At 41.3% G+C, this 14,259-nt stretch overlaps 1 protein-coding gene across 2 annotated transcripts in view; it reads right to left on the bottom strand.

Moving 5' to 3' along the window:
• Nucleotides 1–390: 390 nt before the first annotated feature.
• TESPA1 (thymocyte expressed, positive selection associated 1) overlaps nt 391–14,259 on the bottom strand; it is a 72,352-nt gene continuing 58,483 nt past the window's right edge. The window contains exons 4-6 of one of the 2 annotated variants that reach the window (XM_069758697.1): nt 6,626–6,709; nt 3,132–3,340; nt 391–2,839 (exon numbers count right to left, since the gene is read on the bottom strand). In XM_069758697.1, the coding sequence (XP_069614798.1) occupies nt 2,730–2,839; nt 3,132–3,340; nt 6,626–6,678 (372 nt within the window). In that variant the 5' untranslated portion in view covers nt 6,679–6,709 and the 3' untranslated portion in view covers nt 391–2,729. Of the gene's footprint in view, nt 2,840–3,094; nt 3,341–6,625; nt 6,926–14,259 lie in introns of those variants that run through there. The other variant, XM_069758696.1, reaches the window with a different exon arrangement.

Genomic DNA, 14,259 nt, shown 5'->3' with positions numbered 1-14,259 from the left:
TTCAAGACCAAAGACAGCACAGCCATTTTCCAGGAAATTTTAGAGCACTTCATGTTTCTCTCTGCCAGCAAGCTTTTTGGAGATGGAAGTTTAATTTTGCAGCAGGACTTTGCACCTGTCCACACTCCCAAAAGTACCAATACCTGGTTTAAATACAACAGTATCACTGTGCTTGATTGGCCAGCAAACTGCCTGACTTTAACCTCATGAAGAATCTGTGGGGCATTGTCAAGAGGAAGATGGGAGACACCAGATCCAACAATGCAGACGATCTGAAGGCTGCAATCAAAGCCACCTGGGCTTCCAAAACACCTCAGCAGTTCCCCAGGCTGATCGCCTCCATGCCACGCCGCATTGATGCAGTAAATGATGCAAAAGGAGCCCTGACAAAGGATTGAGTGCATTTACTGAACATACATTTCAGTGGGCCAACATTTTGGATTTTAAAATCATTTTTCAAGCTGGTGTTATAAAGTATTCTAATTTACTGAGATATTGACTTTTGGGTTTTCTTTGGATGTAAGCCATAATCATCAATAATAACAGAAATAAATACTTGAAACACAGTTATATGAAAAAGTTTGGGCACCCCTATTAATCTTAAGCTTAATGTTTTATAAAAATTGTTTTTTTTGCAACAGCTATTTCAGTTTCATATATCTAATAACTGTTGGACACAGTAATGTTTCTGCCTTGAAATGAGGTTTATTGTACTAACAGAAAATGTGCTATCTGCATTCAAATAAAATTTGACAGGTGCATAAGTATGGGCACCCTTATCATTTTCTTGTTTTAAATACTCCTACCTACTTTTTACTGACTTACTAAAGCACTTTTTTTTTGTTTTCTAACCTCATTGAGCTTTGAACTTCATAGCCAGGTGTATGCAATCATGAGAAAAGCTACTTAAAGTGGCCACTTGCAAGTTGTTCTCCTGTTTGAATCTCCTCTGAAGAGTGGCATCATGGGCTCCTCAAAACAACTGTCTAATGATCTGAAAACAAACATTATTCCACATAGTTGTTCAGAGGAAGGATACAAAAGCTGTCTCAGAGATTTAACCTGTCAATTTCCACTGTGAGGAACATAGTAAGGAAATGGAACAACACAGGTATAGTTCTTGTTAAGGCCAGAAGTGGAAGGCCAAGAAAAACATCAGAAAGGCAGAGAAGAAGAATGGTGAGATCAGTCAAGGACAATCCTCAGACCACCTCCAGAGAGCTGCAGCATCAACTTGCTGCAGATGGTGTCACTGTGCATCGGTCAACTATACAACGCACTTTGCACAAGGAGAAGCTGTATGGGAGAGTGATGCGAAAGAAGCCGTTTCTGCAAGCACACCACAAACAGAGTCGGCTGAGGTATGCAAAAGCACATTTGGAGAAGCCAATTTCTTTTTGGAAGAAGGTCCTGTGGACTGATGAAACCAAGATTGAGTTGTTTGGTCATACAAAAAGGTGTTATGCATGGCGGCCAAAAAACACAGCATTCCAAGAAAAACACTTGCTACCAACAGTAAAATTTGGTGGAGGTTCCATCATGCTTTGGGGCTGTGTGGCCAATGCCGGCACCGGGAATCTTGTTAAAGTTGAGGGACGCATTGATTCCTCTCAGTATCAGCAGATTCTTGACAATAATGTTCATGAATCAGTGACAAAGTTGAAGTTACGCAGGGGATGGATCTTTCAGCAAGACAATGATCCAAAACACCGCTCCAAATCTACTCAGGCATTCATGCAGAGGAACAATTACACTGTTCTGGAATGGCCATCCCAGTCCCCAGACCTGAATATTGAACATCTGTGGGATCATTTGAAGAGGGCTGTCCATGCTCGGCGACCATCAAACTTAACTGAACTGGAATTGTTTTGTAAAGAGGAATGGTCAAAAATACCTTCATCCAGGATCCAGGAACTCATTAAAAGCTACAGGAAGCGACTAGAGGCTGTTATTTTTACAAAAGGAGGATCTACTAAATATTAATGTCACTTTTCTGGTGGGGTGGCCATACTTATGCACCTGTTAAATTTAGTTTGAATGCAGATTGCACATTTTCTGTTAGTACAATAAACCTCATTTCAAGGCAGAAACATTACTGTGTCCAACAGTTATTAGATATATGAAACTGAAATAGCTGTTGCAAAAAAAAAAACAATTTTTATAAAATATTAAGCTTAAGATTAATAGGGGTGCCCAAACTTTTCTCATATAACTGTAGATCACTCTGTTTGTAATGACTCTATATAATATACAAGATTCACTTTTTGTATTGTAAAACTGAAATAAATTAACTTATTGATGACATTCTAATTTTGTGAGAAGCACCCGTATGTTGTTTCCATTTTTGTATAAAACTGAAACCAATATTCTTTGTTAATCATTATCAGTAAAGATAAAATAAAGCGGAATATGTTGGTGCTATAGAAATAAAATTATTATCAATAATTTATACAGTGAAGAGATTTTCATGTCTCTGTTGCTTCTCCTCGTCATTCTTCTCTATTCATCATTACATGGTGCCTTTCATTCTTTTAAAGGGTGTAGAATATATTCCTTATAAATAAGTGCAGTGCTTGCAGTGTTTCTAAGTAGTTTATGGTTCTACTTGTCCTTTACAATCCGTGTGTAAGCTGTGGGACTCTGTAGTGCTCAGTCAGCCAGAAGATGCATTTGGACTCTCGCTTCTCAGTTCAGTAGGACTGAATTTCTTTCACTTTACAAACGAGTACTCATGTAAAGTGAGTCCTATGCCTTTGGTTGCTTTTCTTTTTCCCTGGTGTCCTTATGTAAGGGTATGAATTATGAAGCGGATGTAGCCTATCATTCTGGAATTCGCAATCTAAAAAGACATGCAGAAAACTATGGTGAAGGAAAAATGGAGACAATTAGCCTAACCAGAATAAAATGCATGCAGTAGTAGTCACAGCAAGCCAGCTGCCCACACATCCCGTTCTTAAAACCACCATAAATATACAAGTTACAGTTATCAAGAGCTGAGCTTGTCATTTAGCTTTTCAATTAAATTCTCATTTGTGCATTGTGTTGAAGAGTCTATTAAACAGCTGATATCGCCAAGACTCCAGTAGCTACATACCTACGGCTAAGGTAATTATTCTTCATATTTAGGTCACCTGCTGGTATGTAGCTGGAGTCTCCTCTCTTCATTCTGTGCAAAAGTGATTCAAAATACATTGTGAAATCGATGCCCTCTGCTTTAGATGGGATGAAGAAAAATCTTGAAGGGATTTTATAAGTAGAGCAGGCTTTCTCACAGGCAAATCCCAGGTTATAGAGGACGGTCTCTGCATCCGGCTGACAAAAGGCGAGGACATCGGAGATACTGGTAGAAAAGACATTAAGGTTAAATGCAAATGGACGTTAAGCACTAAACAAATGAGACGTACATCACAAATTTAGTAAAAAATTAAATAGTAGACTAACGTCCAAAAATTGAATGGCTGACCACTCAGGAACAAAAAGAAAAATGGAAAAAACCACCCAGTATGGAAGAGAGGTCAAATGGAGGGAACAAGCAAAAAAATATAAAACATGAAATAAATGAAAAGAGAATAAATATTTTTAAAAAATGCCTTTATTAAAAAGTTTGGCACATGGAGATAAGAGATTGCCTGCACACAATTAAAAATAATAACATGTAATAAAAAAATATGTCAAATAATAAATAACCCACAAAAAGCCGCCAACACAAAAATCAAAAACCCATGTGAATAAATATAATAAAATCTAATAAATCTAATAAACTAGTATATAAATTATCTTAATATGTAGAGTATAATATGGCACCACCTAGTGGATAAAGGCATACGATAATGTAATCCAAAATAAGGATAATAGATCCAGAGGTGGCTATATAAATATAATGGTGAATAGACCAGGTGAAAGGAATAAGCACAGCCTAGAAGGTAGAGATAAAAAGTAAAAGGCTTACAATGATGCTAAAAAATAATAAGAATGAATATAATGTAGATCAATAATCACAAGGCAAACACATGAGCCTAAACTGGGTGAATAAAATAACCATGAGCAGGAAACCTGATCAAACACAATTACCTAGATCAAAATATGGCAGACAAATGTGGTGCGGAATGCGCCCCATTTTGCATTGGTGTCCTTCGTCAGGGCATTCCGCACCACATTTGTCTGCCATATTTCGATCCAGGCAATTCTGTTTGATCCTTATTTTGGATTATAATATCGTATGCCTTTATCCACTATGTGGTGTCATACACTGCTGAAAAAAATAAAGGAAACACTTCAACAACAGAATATAACTCCAAGTAAATCAAACTTCTGTGAAATCAAACTGTCCACTTAGGAAGCAACACTGTTTGACAATCAATATCACATGCTGTTGTGCAAATGGAATAGACAACAGATGGAAATTATTGGCAATTATTAAGACACATTCAATAAAGGAGTGGTTCTGCAGGTGGGGACCACAGACATCTCAGTATCAATGCTTTCTGGCTGATGTTGTGATCACTTTTGAATGTTGGTTGTGCTTTCACACTCTTGGTAGCATGAGACAGACTCTACAACCCACACAAGGGGCTCAGGTAGTGCAGCTCATCCAGGATGGCAAATCAATGCGAGCTGTGGCAAGAAGGTTTGCTGTGTCTGTCAGCGTAGTTTCCAGAGGCTGGAGATGCAACCAGGAGACAGACCAGAACACCAGCCTTTGTGCAAGGAGGAGCAGGAGGAGCACTGGTCATACAGGCACGTGGAAGCCACACACACTACTGAGCATCATTTCCTTGTCGTGAGGTATTTTCACTGAAGTTGGATCAGCCTGTAACTTCATTTTACACTTTGATTTTGAGCATCATTCCAACTCCAGACCTCCGTGGGATATTAGTTGTGATTTACATTGATCATTTTTAGGTTTTATTCCACTATGTAATGAATAAAGATTTACGACTGGAATATTTCATTCAGTGATATCTAGGATGTGGGATTTTAGTGTTCCCTTTATTTTTTTGAGCAGTGTATATCTTTGCCATACAGTATAATCTACAGTGCTCAGCACAAATGAGTACTTCCTCTTTGAAAAGTAAGATTGTAATTAATATTTCACTGAATACAAGAGCAATTTCCAGAATTTTGACAAGTCTGAATTTCAGAGAACTATTTTAATCCATAATATGAAAGTAAGAATAGGATGAGCGCAAGTGTTCGCTACTTGGAGTTTGCCAAGGGTGATTGGGTATTCACCAAGTTTCGTGGGTACTCGAGTGGCATGTTCACATGTTTCACAGCTGCTAGACAGCCACAAAACATGAGGGGATTGCCCATGTTTGTCAGGCAATCGATGCATGTTTTGTGGCTGTCTAACAGGGGACACGAACATGTCACTCGAGTACACTTGGCAAACTCAAGTAACGATCACTTGTGCTCATCACTATTAATAATATTATTTTTGTAAGAAAAGCTTGCGTTTTATTTAAGTAGTTGATGCAAAAATGAATGTGTATGAAAATGTGTGAAAATTGTATGACTTCAATGATTTTTAAAGTGAACCTGTCAGCAGGAATGTGCACAGTAACCTACAGACAGTGTTAGGTCAGCGTTCTCATACTGATTACAATGATACCTTGGCTGATAAAATCCATCTTGTGGTTGCTGTCTAATCTTTATTTTCAGTTTTCAGCTAATGATATTCTCGCTCTCCAGGGCGGCTTGTGGGGACGTCTTCATGTGGTGCACTGCTTACATATTCATCTGTATGGGCTTATGACAGGTCACTGATCCCTCATTGACCTGCCCCATATTTTACATACTGAATATAATATGTTTTGAAAAAAAAAAATCACATACAGCAGCCCGGCGCCGCCTGCGGCTGCAGCATGATCGCATCTATTACATGCATTTGTTTTATTTAGTGATATACAAATAAATTCTCTCTCAAAATAGCGTGGGCTACGCCTATCGATGCTACTGCGCCGGCGACGCCGGCGCCATTTTGCTAAGGGAAAAAAATTGTCTCCGCCAAGATGGCACTGGCGGCACCCGGGTGGTAGCATCTATCGGATCGCCGATAGATGCTATTGAGCTGGCGCAGCCAGCGCCATTTTGATAAAGAATATTTTTTCTGAATAAATGTATATCACTAAATAAAATAATTATTTGCATATTATAGATGTGATTATGCTGCAGCACAGGCACCGCCATCGGCGCCTGCCTGCTGAATAATATGTTTTGAAAAAAAAATCACATATTCAGTATAATAGATGCACATGTAAGCAGAACACCACATAAAGCCCCACTCACAGCCCCACCCACAGGCCCGCCCCAAAGCGCGAGTATCTTATTAACTGAAAACTAAAAATAATGATTAAACAACAACCACAAGACGGATTTCAACACCCAGGTATCATTTTAATCAGTATAACGGCGCTGACCTGACAGTTTGTGTAGGTCACAGAGCACAATCCTGCTGTCAGTTTACCTTTAAAGACAGCAACAAGTCTTTTAGGCAAGAATATGTATTCAGAAAAGCAAGTAAAGATTTTCTGACAAGTCTGTCGGGGTGTACTCATTTATGCTGAGCACTGCACATGTATCATAGCTTTACTTTTTATACACAGTAAAAAATAACAGGCCTTACCTGGAACTGGTTTTAGTTGTAGTGTTGGAGGTTATACTGTTATCCAAGTTCATGGTTGTGAGATATGGAAAATCTGATATAACACTGTGAAAAGTGATAACATGAACTGTAGCGTAACATAATACTGAACATAATTTTTTGTAGCATAAGTTTAAGGGTATATTCATTTTTGAAGCAGATTCCCACCAAAATCTTTCTCATAAAGCGCTTCATAAACTCTTGGAAAATTCTTCCAATTAATTTCTATGGGAAATCAACATGATGAGGTTTTATTTTTATTTATTTATTTTTCCTGAAGAGGTTGTGAAAAATGCCTTATGGAAAAAGTTGCACGTCACTTACTTGAAAAGGATCTTAATGGAAACTTATCCAAGCCAGGTACTATCCAATCAAAAGACAGTAAAAATTGCATCAGTAAAAAAAAACTGTACAGAAATGTTTGAAAAACACTTTCAGACTTGTTGCAAGAAATTAAGGGAAGAGGCCATTCACGAGGGAACACCGCACAGGTACTATTCCCAGTATTATCATGTCAGGTCATTTAATGTATGTTAGCATTGTAGGTGTAACATTGATTTGGCCACAGAATCAGTGGTACTACCATTTCTCTAACAAATCCCAGAGCCCTTTTTTTTTTTCAAAATAATAATTCCAGGCTGCATGTTGATTGTGCTACAATGAGCAGCCTACAGTCATGGACAAAAATGTTGAGAATGAGACAAATATTAATTTGTCCAAAGTCTACTGCTTCATTTTTTCTAATGGCAATTTGCATATACTCCTGAATGCCAGAGTGATCAGCTTAACAGCAATTACTGTACTTGCAAAGTCAATATTTGCACAGAAAATGAACTTTAACCCCCAAAACACATTTCAACATCATTGCAGTCCTGCCTTAAAAGGAGCAGCTAACATCGTTTTAGTGATTGATCCATTAACACAGGTGTGGGTGTTGATGAGGACAGGGCTGGCGATCAATGAGTCATGATTAAGTAAGAATGACATCACTGGACACTTTAAAAGGAGGCTGGTGCTTGGTATCATTGTTTCTCTTCAGTTAACCATGGTTATCTCTAAAGAAACACGTGCAGCCATCATTGGACTGCACAAAAATGGCCTAACAGGGAAGAGTATCGCAGCTACAAAGATTGCACCTCAGTCAACAATCTATCGCATCATCAAGAACTTCAAGGAGAGAGCTTCCATTGTTGTCAAAAAGGCTCCAGGGCGCCCAAGAAAGACCAGCAAGCGCCAGGACCGTATCTTAAAACTGTTTCAGCTGCGGGATCGGACTACCAGCAGTGCCGAGCTTGCTCATGAATGGCAGCAGGCTGGTGTGAGTGCTTCTGCACGCACTGTGAGGCGGAGAATCTTTGAGCAAGGCCTGGTTTCAAAGAGGGCAGCAAAGAAGCCACTTCTCTCCAGAAAAAACATCAGGGACCGACTGATATTCTGCAAAAGGTACAGGGAGTGGACTGCTGAGGACTGGGGCAAAGTCATTTTCTCTGATGAATCCCATTTTCGATTGTTTGGGACATCTGGAAAACAGCTTATTCGGAGAAGAAGAGGTGAGCGATACCACCAGTCTTGTCTCATGCCAACTGTAAAGCATCCTGAACCCATTCATGTGTGGGGTTGCTTCTCAGCCAAGGGAATCGGCTCACTCACAGTCTTGCCTAAAAACACAGCCATGAATAAAGAATGGTACCATAATGTCCTCCAAGAGCAACTTCTCCCAACCATCCAAGAGCAGTTTGGCGCCCAACAATGCCTTTTCCAGCATGATGGAGCACCTTGCCATAAAGCAGAGGTGATAACTAAATGGCTCATGGAACAAAACATAGAGATTTTAGGTCCATGGCCTGGAAACTCCCCAGATCTTAATCCCATTGAGAACTTGTGGTCAATCATCAAGAGACGGGTGGACAAACAAAAACCAACAAATTCTGGCAAAATGCAAGCATTGATTATGCAAGAATGGACTGCTATCAGTCAGGATTTGGTCCAGAAGTTGATTGAGAGCATGCCAGGGAGAATTGCAGAGGTCTTGAAGAAGAAGGGTCAACACTGCAAATATTGACTTGCTGCATTAACTCATTCTAACTGTCAATATAACCTATTGGTACTCATAATATGATTGCAATTATATTTCTGTATGTGATATAAACATCAGACAAACACTAATTAAAACCAGAGGGCAGCAGATCATGTGAAAATATAATTTTGGTGTCATTCTCAAAAATTTTGGCCATGACTGTACATAGCTTAACCATGCTACCATGGTCTGGAGTGTTTTCAGGTTTGTCACACATAGAGCACATCTGGGACGTCAGTGGTCGGCATTAGAGTAAGGGGGGATCTTGAGTCAGACGGTCAGGAAAATGTTAAATCAATTCTTCAGGAAATATTTACTTCTGTCCTGGATGACCCAGCTGCGATCCCCTTTAAGCTAGATAGAGCACATCAGGTCCTACAGCCTAAAGGATCTTCCCCCTTTCCAAGAGACATTATTTGCTGCCTCCATGATTTTGAAATTAAAGAACGGATCATGAAAAAGGCCAGGTCCATAAAGGAGATTTTATATGAAGACACCGCCATTCCCTGACCTCTCTCGTATAACGCTACAAAAGAGGAGACTCCTCTGGCCCTTTTTGTCTATTCTTAAGAACCTCAACATCCCCTACAGGTGGGGGTTCCCCTTCGCCTTGACTGCCCAGAAAGAGGGAGTGTCAGCGACTCTGCGTTCCCTTGCTGATTTGCCTTCTTTCTGCGAGAAACTGGACCTCAGGATCCCCAAAATTCCTGATTGGGATGCCCCGGACCCGCCAGGACAGCCTCTACCCCCAGTTCGGACCCAGAAGAGAAAGAATTAGCCAACAGAAAAGCGGTGGAGAGGAGAAGGGAATATCGGGTCTCCGCTGACTTTGCGGACAGAACTCTTTTCTTCCCCACCCTCCTTGCATAAAAGGGGGAAAGAGGCATAATGTGGTTCTGATTAGTGAATATGACTCTTTAGTTGCATTTGCCGGTGGAGGCTCATATCTCTATTATCCTATATTAGCTTAATAGGCGTTTCTCATTTTACCCCATTTATAAGGGGGTCGTGTATCTAGATAATGTTTGGTGTCTGTGAGACCTTCAATTGAATTTGCACTCTCATTTTAGTAGTTTTGGAGGTGGGCTATGACTCCCTGACTATTTTTATTGTGGCTGCTGGGGGTTACCAATCCTGTAGGTTTGTTTTCTTGTTTTCCCACAGGGCCAGCCACAGTCCAGGTTGTTTTCTAGCTCCTGGGAAAAAGGATGTTATATTTTCTTTAATTGCTTGTTTTTTTCTTTTAGTGTTCTCTGTTGTCTCTGTCTTTCCCATTCCCATCTGTTTTTCCCCTCCCCAATCAGCTGTCGGAAAGTACCTGTACCTGAATATGGTTTTCGGCTCATTCTGGAGGAGAGGGCCGGGTTCCGCCTCTTGAGGAGGGTAAATATGGCTCTGTATTTAATTGATCATTGGCACATGAGTTTCATTACTTCCCCAAAATGGTACGCTTATTATCTTTGAATGTCAAGGGACTTAACTCCCCTAGAAAGAGGGGGCTTGCCGTATGGGAGTTGAGATCCCAAAAAGCAGATATTGCCTTTCTTCAGGAAACACGTTTTGACAGTACGGGTTCCTTTAGATTAGCTTCTGGCTCCTTTCCCGTGTCATACTCTGCATTCTCTAATAAGAAAGGACGAGTAGCTATTTTGATCTCTTCAGGTTGTCCTCTGCAGGTACATAAAGCACATTTAGACCCCGGGGGTAGATACATCATTTTGGAGGCCTCATTAAGAGGCAATCCCATCATCTTGTGCAATGTCTATGCTCCAAGTTCAGGACAGATTAAATTTTTGAGAAAAGTCCTTTCCCAAAATTTTTGTCAGTTGTTTTGTTGATCAGGGGAGACTTTAACGTCCCTTTTTCGGAACAATTTGACAGATTCTCTATCTAATTTGATCAATTTAAAGAGAGAATTCAGAAAGCTAATCAGGACGGGTTCTCTGTTTGACTTATGGAGAATAGATCACCCCAGGGACAGAACCTTCTCTTTTTATTCCCCGCCCATTGCAACCACTCTAGAATAGATTATTTTTTTGTGAATACTCCAATCCTTAGGATGATGGTAAAGGCAGAAATGGGTCACATTACCTGGTCCGATCATGCTCCTGTGTATTTGGACCTTAAGTCTTCTCGTCTAATTTCCAGGAAATGTCACTGGTGGTTGAATAAGTTTTTAATTAAGGACCTGACTATTCGGAGGACGCTGTTGAACCATCTCTCTGACTTTTTCCGTCTGAATGAGGGTTCGGTTTCATCCCCGGCAGTGTTATGGGAAGCTTATAAGGCAGTTATGAGGGGGTACTGCATAAAGGAAGGTTCTAAATTAAAAAGAAATGTTAGAGTGGAATATGCTAAATTGACCTCTCAGTTGGCAGCTGATGTGTGTATGGTGGTAGCCTTGCCATCAGTTGGGGCCTTGAATAGAGTTGTGGCGTTTACAGATAAACTGAAAGATATAACATCACGTAGGATCAAAAAACTCCTTCTCTACTCTAAACAAAAGTATTATGAAAAAGTTAACAAAGCCCACACTCTTCTGGTCAGGATGTTAAAAGATAGGGCCTTAAATTCCTATCTTCAGGCTTTGAGGGGTTCTGATGGTATGATCCACTATGACCCTGCTGTAATTTCGGATTTGTTCTTTAATTTCTATAGCAAATTATACAACTTACAAGATACTATATGTTAGGAGTCGAGTTTCCTCTGCTGCACAGGGGGAATCTCGATCCGTGTCTGCTGCGGTCTCCCATTCGGTATCGGCCGCAGTGGGCTCTGCTCAGCGGAGACGTCGCTCCCAGCGTCTCGCTGGGGCTGATTCGGTGCATAGGGTCACTACTTCCTTTTCTGGCTTTCCTATGGTACCCTGCACTGATCTGCGGCGAGCGAGCCTCTCTGGGACTAAGTCCTTGTTTACTCACACTGAGCATGCCCAGGGCAGGGTCTCCCATTGGAGGTCGAGGGCCACATGTTCGGTCACATGCTCAGGTGCTGCAGTACATTCCATTGGTCCTTCTGGAAGGTCCTGAAAGGGCAAAACATGCTCAGGTACTGCAGCACTTTCCATTGGTCCTTTTGGAAGGTCCTGAAAGGGCAAAAACTTCAGTAGCAGCTTCCTGTGCTGCAACTATATAAACTGCGCATGACCGCACGGCCATGCGCTAGTATTGTCTTATGTTAGGTGCTTTGCGCCAGTGTGGTCACATGTATGTGTGTTCAGGGACCCGGCTGAAATAAGCCCCTAGAATGCTGGCTCCTCCGGCGAGGAGATTGAGTCTGAGTGCATTCAGGGACCCGGCTGAAATAAGCCCCTAGAATGCTGGCTCCTCCGGCGAGGAGTTTTGTGTGTTTGTGTGACCACTGACTGCTCTCTGTTTGGGCAGTTAGCCTGTGCCTCTGTGGAGTCTAACAGGGCACAGTGCTTTCCTTTCACGGCTACTCAGTGAATTAACTGAGTTAGTCTATACCGCCATATAGCTCCGCCGTTTGCTAGCAGCAGGTACTCCTGCACGGTGGACCCCGGGCTGCGACCGCACCAATATCAATAAACATCTCTATTTACTCGGTGCGTTCCGCTAGCCCTAACAGTATATACCCAAACAAATCTGATAGAAGGAAATTGCTACTCAATTTCTCTCAGGCCTAAATCTCTCAATTCTCCCCATGGAAGCCTTGGTTTCTCTTAACCAGAGTGTAATGCGGGAGGAGATCCTCAACATTCTAGCTGACCTCCCTTTGGGCAAGTTTCCCGGTCCTGACGGACTGACTTACTTGTACTACAAAATCTTTGCAGAGGTGCTTTCCTCCTACATGGTCAACCTCTTTAACTCTTTCTTGGAGCGCTCCCCCATGCCAGAAGCATTGGCTCAATCCTACTTGGTCCTTGTCCCAAAGGCGGGGAAGGATCCTCTGGAATGTTCGAACTACCGGCCAATAGCGCTGTTGAACTCTGATTTTAAGGTATTTACTCACTTGCTGGCTAGTAGGTTGAGCTTTTGGCTCTCTCAGCTTATTAACAAGGATCAGGTGGGTTTTGTCCCTAACCGGCAGGGGGGAGACAACACTACAAGGGCAATAGACTTAATTGATGTTGCTAACAAAAATAAACTACAGTCTCTGATATTGAGACTAGATGCGGGAAAGGCATGTGATTGCCTTAATTGGTCCTTCATGTTGGAAACCTTAAAGGCCTAGCAGCTATAAGAGTACTGTACAATGCTCCCACTGCCTCAATCAAGCTCTGCTTCCATTCGTCTTCCCCATTTAAAATATCTAATGGGACCCATCAGGATTGCCCACTCTCACCTCTATTATATGCCTTATCCATTGAGCCGTTAGCGTCTATGATCAGGCAAAGCCCAAACATTTCGGGGATAGAGGTTCGAGATAAGGTGTTTAAGATCTCCCTATTTGCTGATGATGTTCTTTTGTCTCTGACTAATCTCCATGTACGTTGCCTAATCTGATGGATGATCTTAAAAAATATGGCTATTTGTCGGGGTATGGGTTGAACACATCAAAAACTGAGGCCCTCCCATTGAACATCCCCCCAGATGTACTGGATCATCTGAAGTTGAAAGATTAAATTTAGGAGGAAAGTTGAGAATATTCAATACTTGGGGGTCAAACTTTCCTCCTCTTATGACAACCTATATACCGTAGTTCCAATTTTCTGCCACTCCTGACTGAGTTGAATAGATTGTTAGATAAATGGAAGCTGCTTCTGTTATCATTTTTGGGTAGGATTTCCTCACTCAAGATGTCCCTCCTCCCCAAACTACTCTATTATTTTGAGACCTTGCTGGTCAAGGTTTCTATGAGTGAGCTCAAGTCCCTCCAGGCGGCTATGATGAGGTTCCTTGGGAAAGTTGGTCGTCATCGGATCTCTAAGCGTGTCCTCGTCTCCCCTAAGTCACAGGGAGGACTATCGGTTCCAGACATAACTAAATATTATTGGACTGCTCATTTTCGTAGAATCCATTTATGGGCCTTGTTTTGGGCATACAATAAATTGACAGAGATAGAGAAGTTATGGTTGGCCCTAATCCATCGTAATTCTCTGCTATGGTCTAAGAGAGCTGCGATAGTCCTGGAGCCCCTTTTGGGCCCGATTCGATTTACAAGGGAAATTTGGCACTCATGTATGAAGAAGTTCGATTTAGCCTCTCAAAATTCGCCTATGATTTCCTTCATATTCCAACCCCTGTTACCAAGCAGTCTGGAGCATGCAATGGCCCATCCTTGATCCTCTGCAGGTCTATTTAGATTCCCGGATGTGGTGGACCTGGACACACTTTGGCTGCTTTCATTTGATGAACTTAAATCTAAATTCTCCATTACTAATAATGGAGAATAACTAATAAATTTTACCAATACTTACAATCAAGCATTTTGCCTCCTCCCTCTTTGATTCCTCAGGAATCTCTCTGCCAACTGATTTTGAGAGGCTCGGCAGGAGGGGGACTAAAGGTTTGATTTCAGAAATCTATAACATTCTCTGGTCCCCTCAAGATGGTCGTCAACCAAGGCATCCTTACAT

Source organism: Ranitomeya imitator, chromosome 3, assembly GCF_032444005.1.
Source record: "Ranitomeya imitator isolate aRanImi1 chromosome 3, aRanImi1.pri, whole genome shotgun sequence".
Taxonomy (NCBI): domain Eukaryota; kingdom Metazoa; phylum Chordata; class Amphibia; order Anura; family Dendrobatidae; genus Ranitomeya; species Ranitomeya imitator.
Note: the sequence above shows the minus strand (reverse complement) of the source record. Positions and strands in the feature narration are given on the sequence as shown.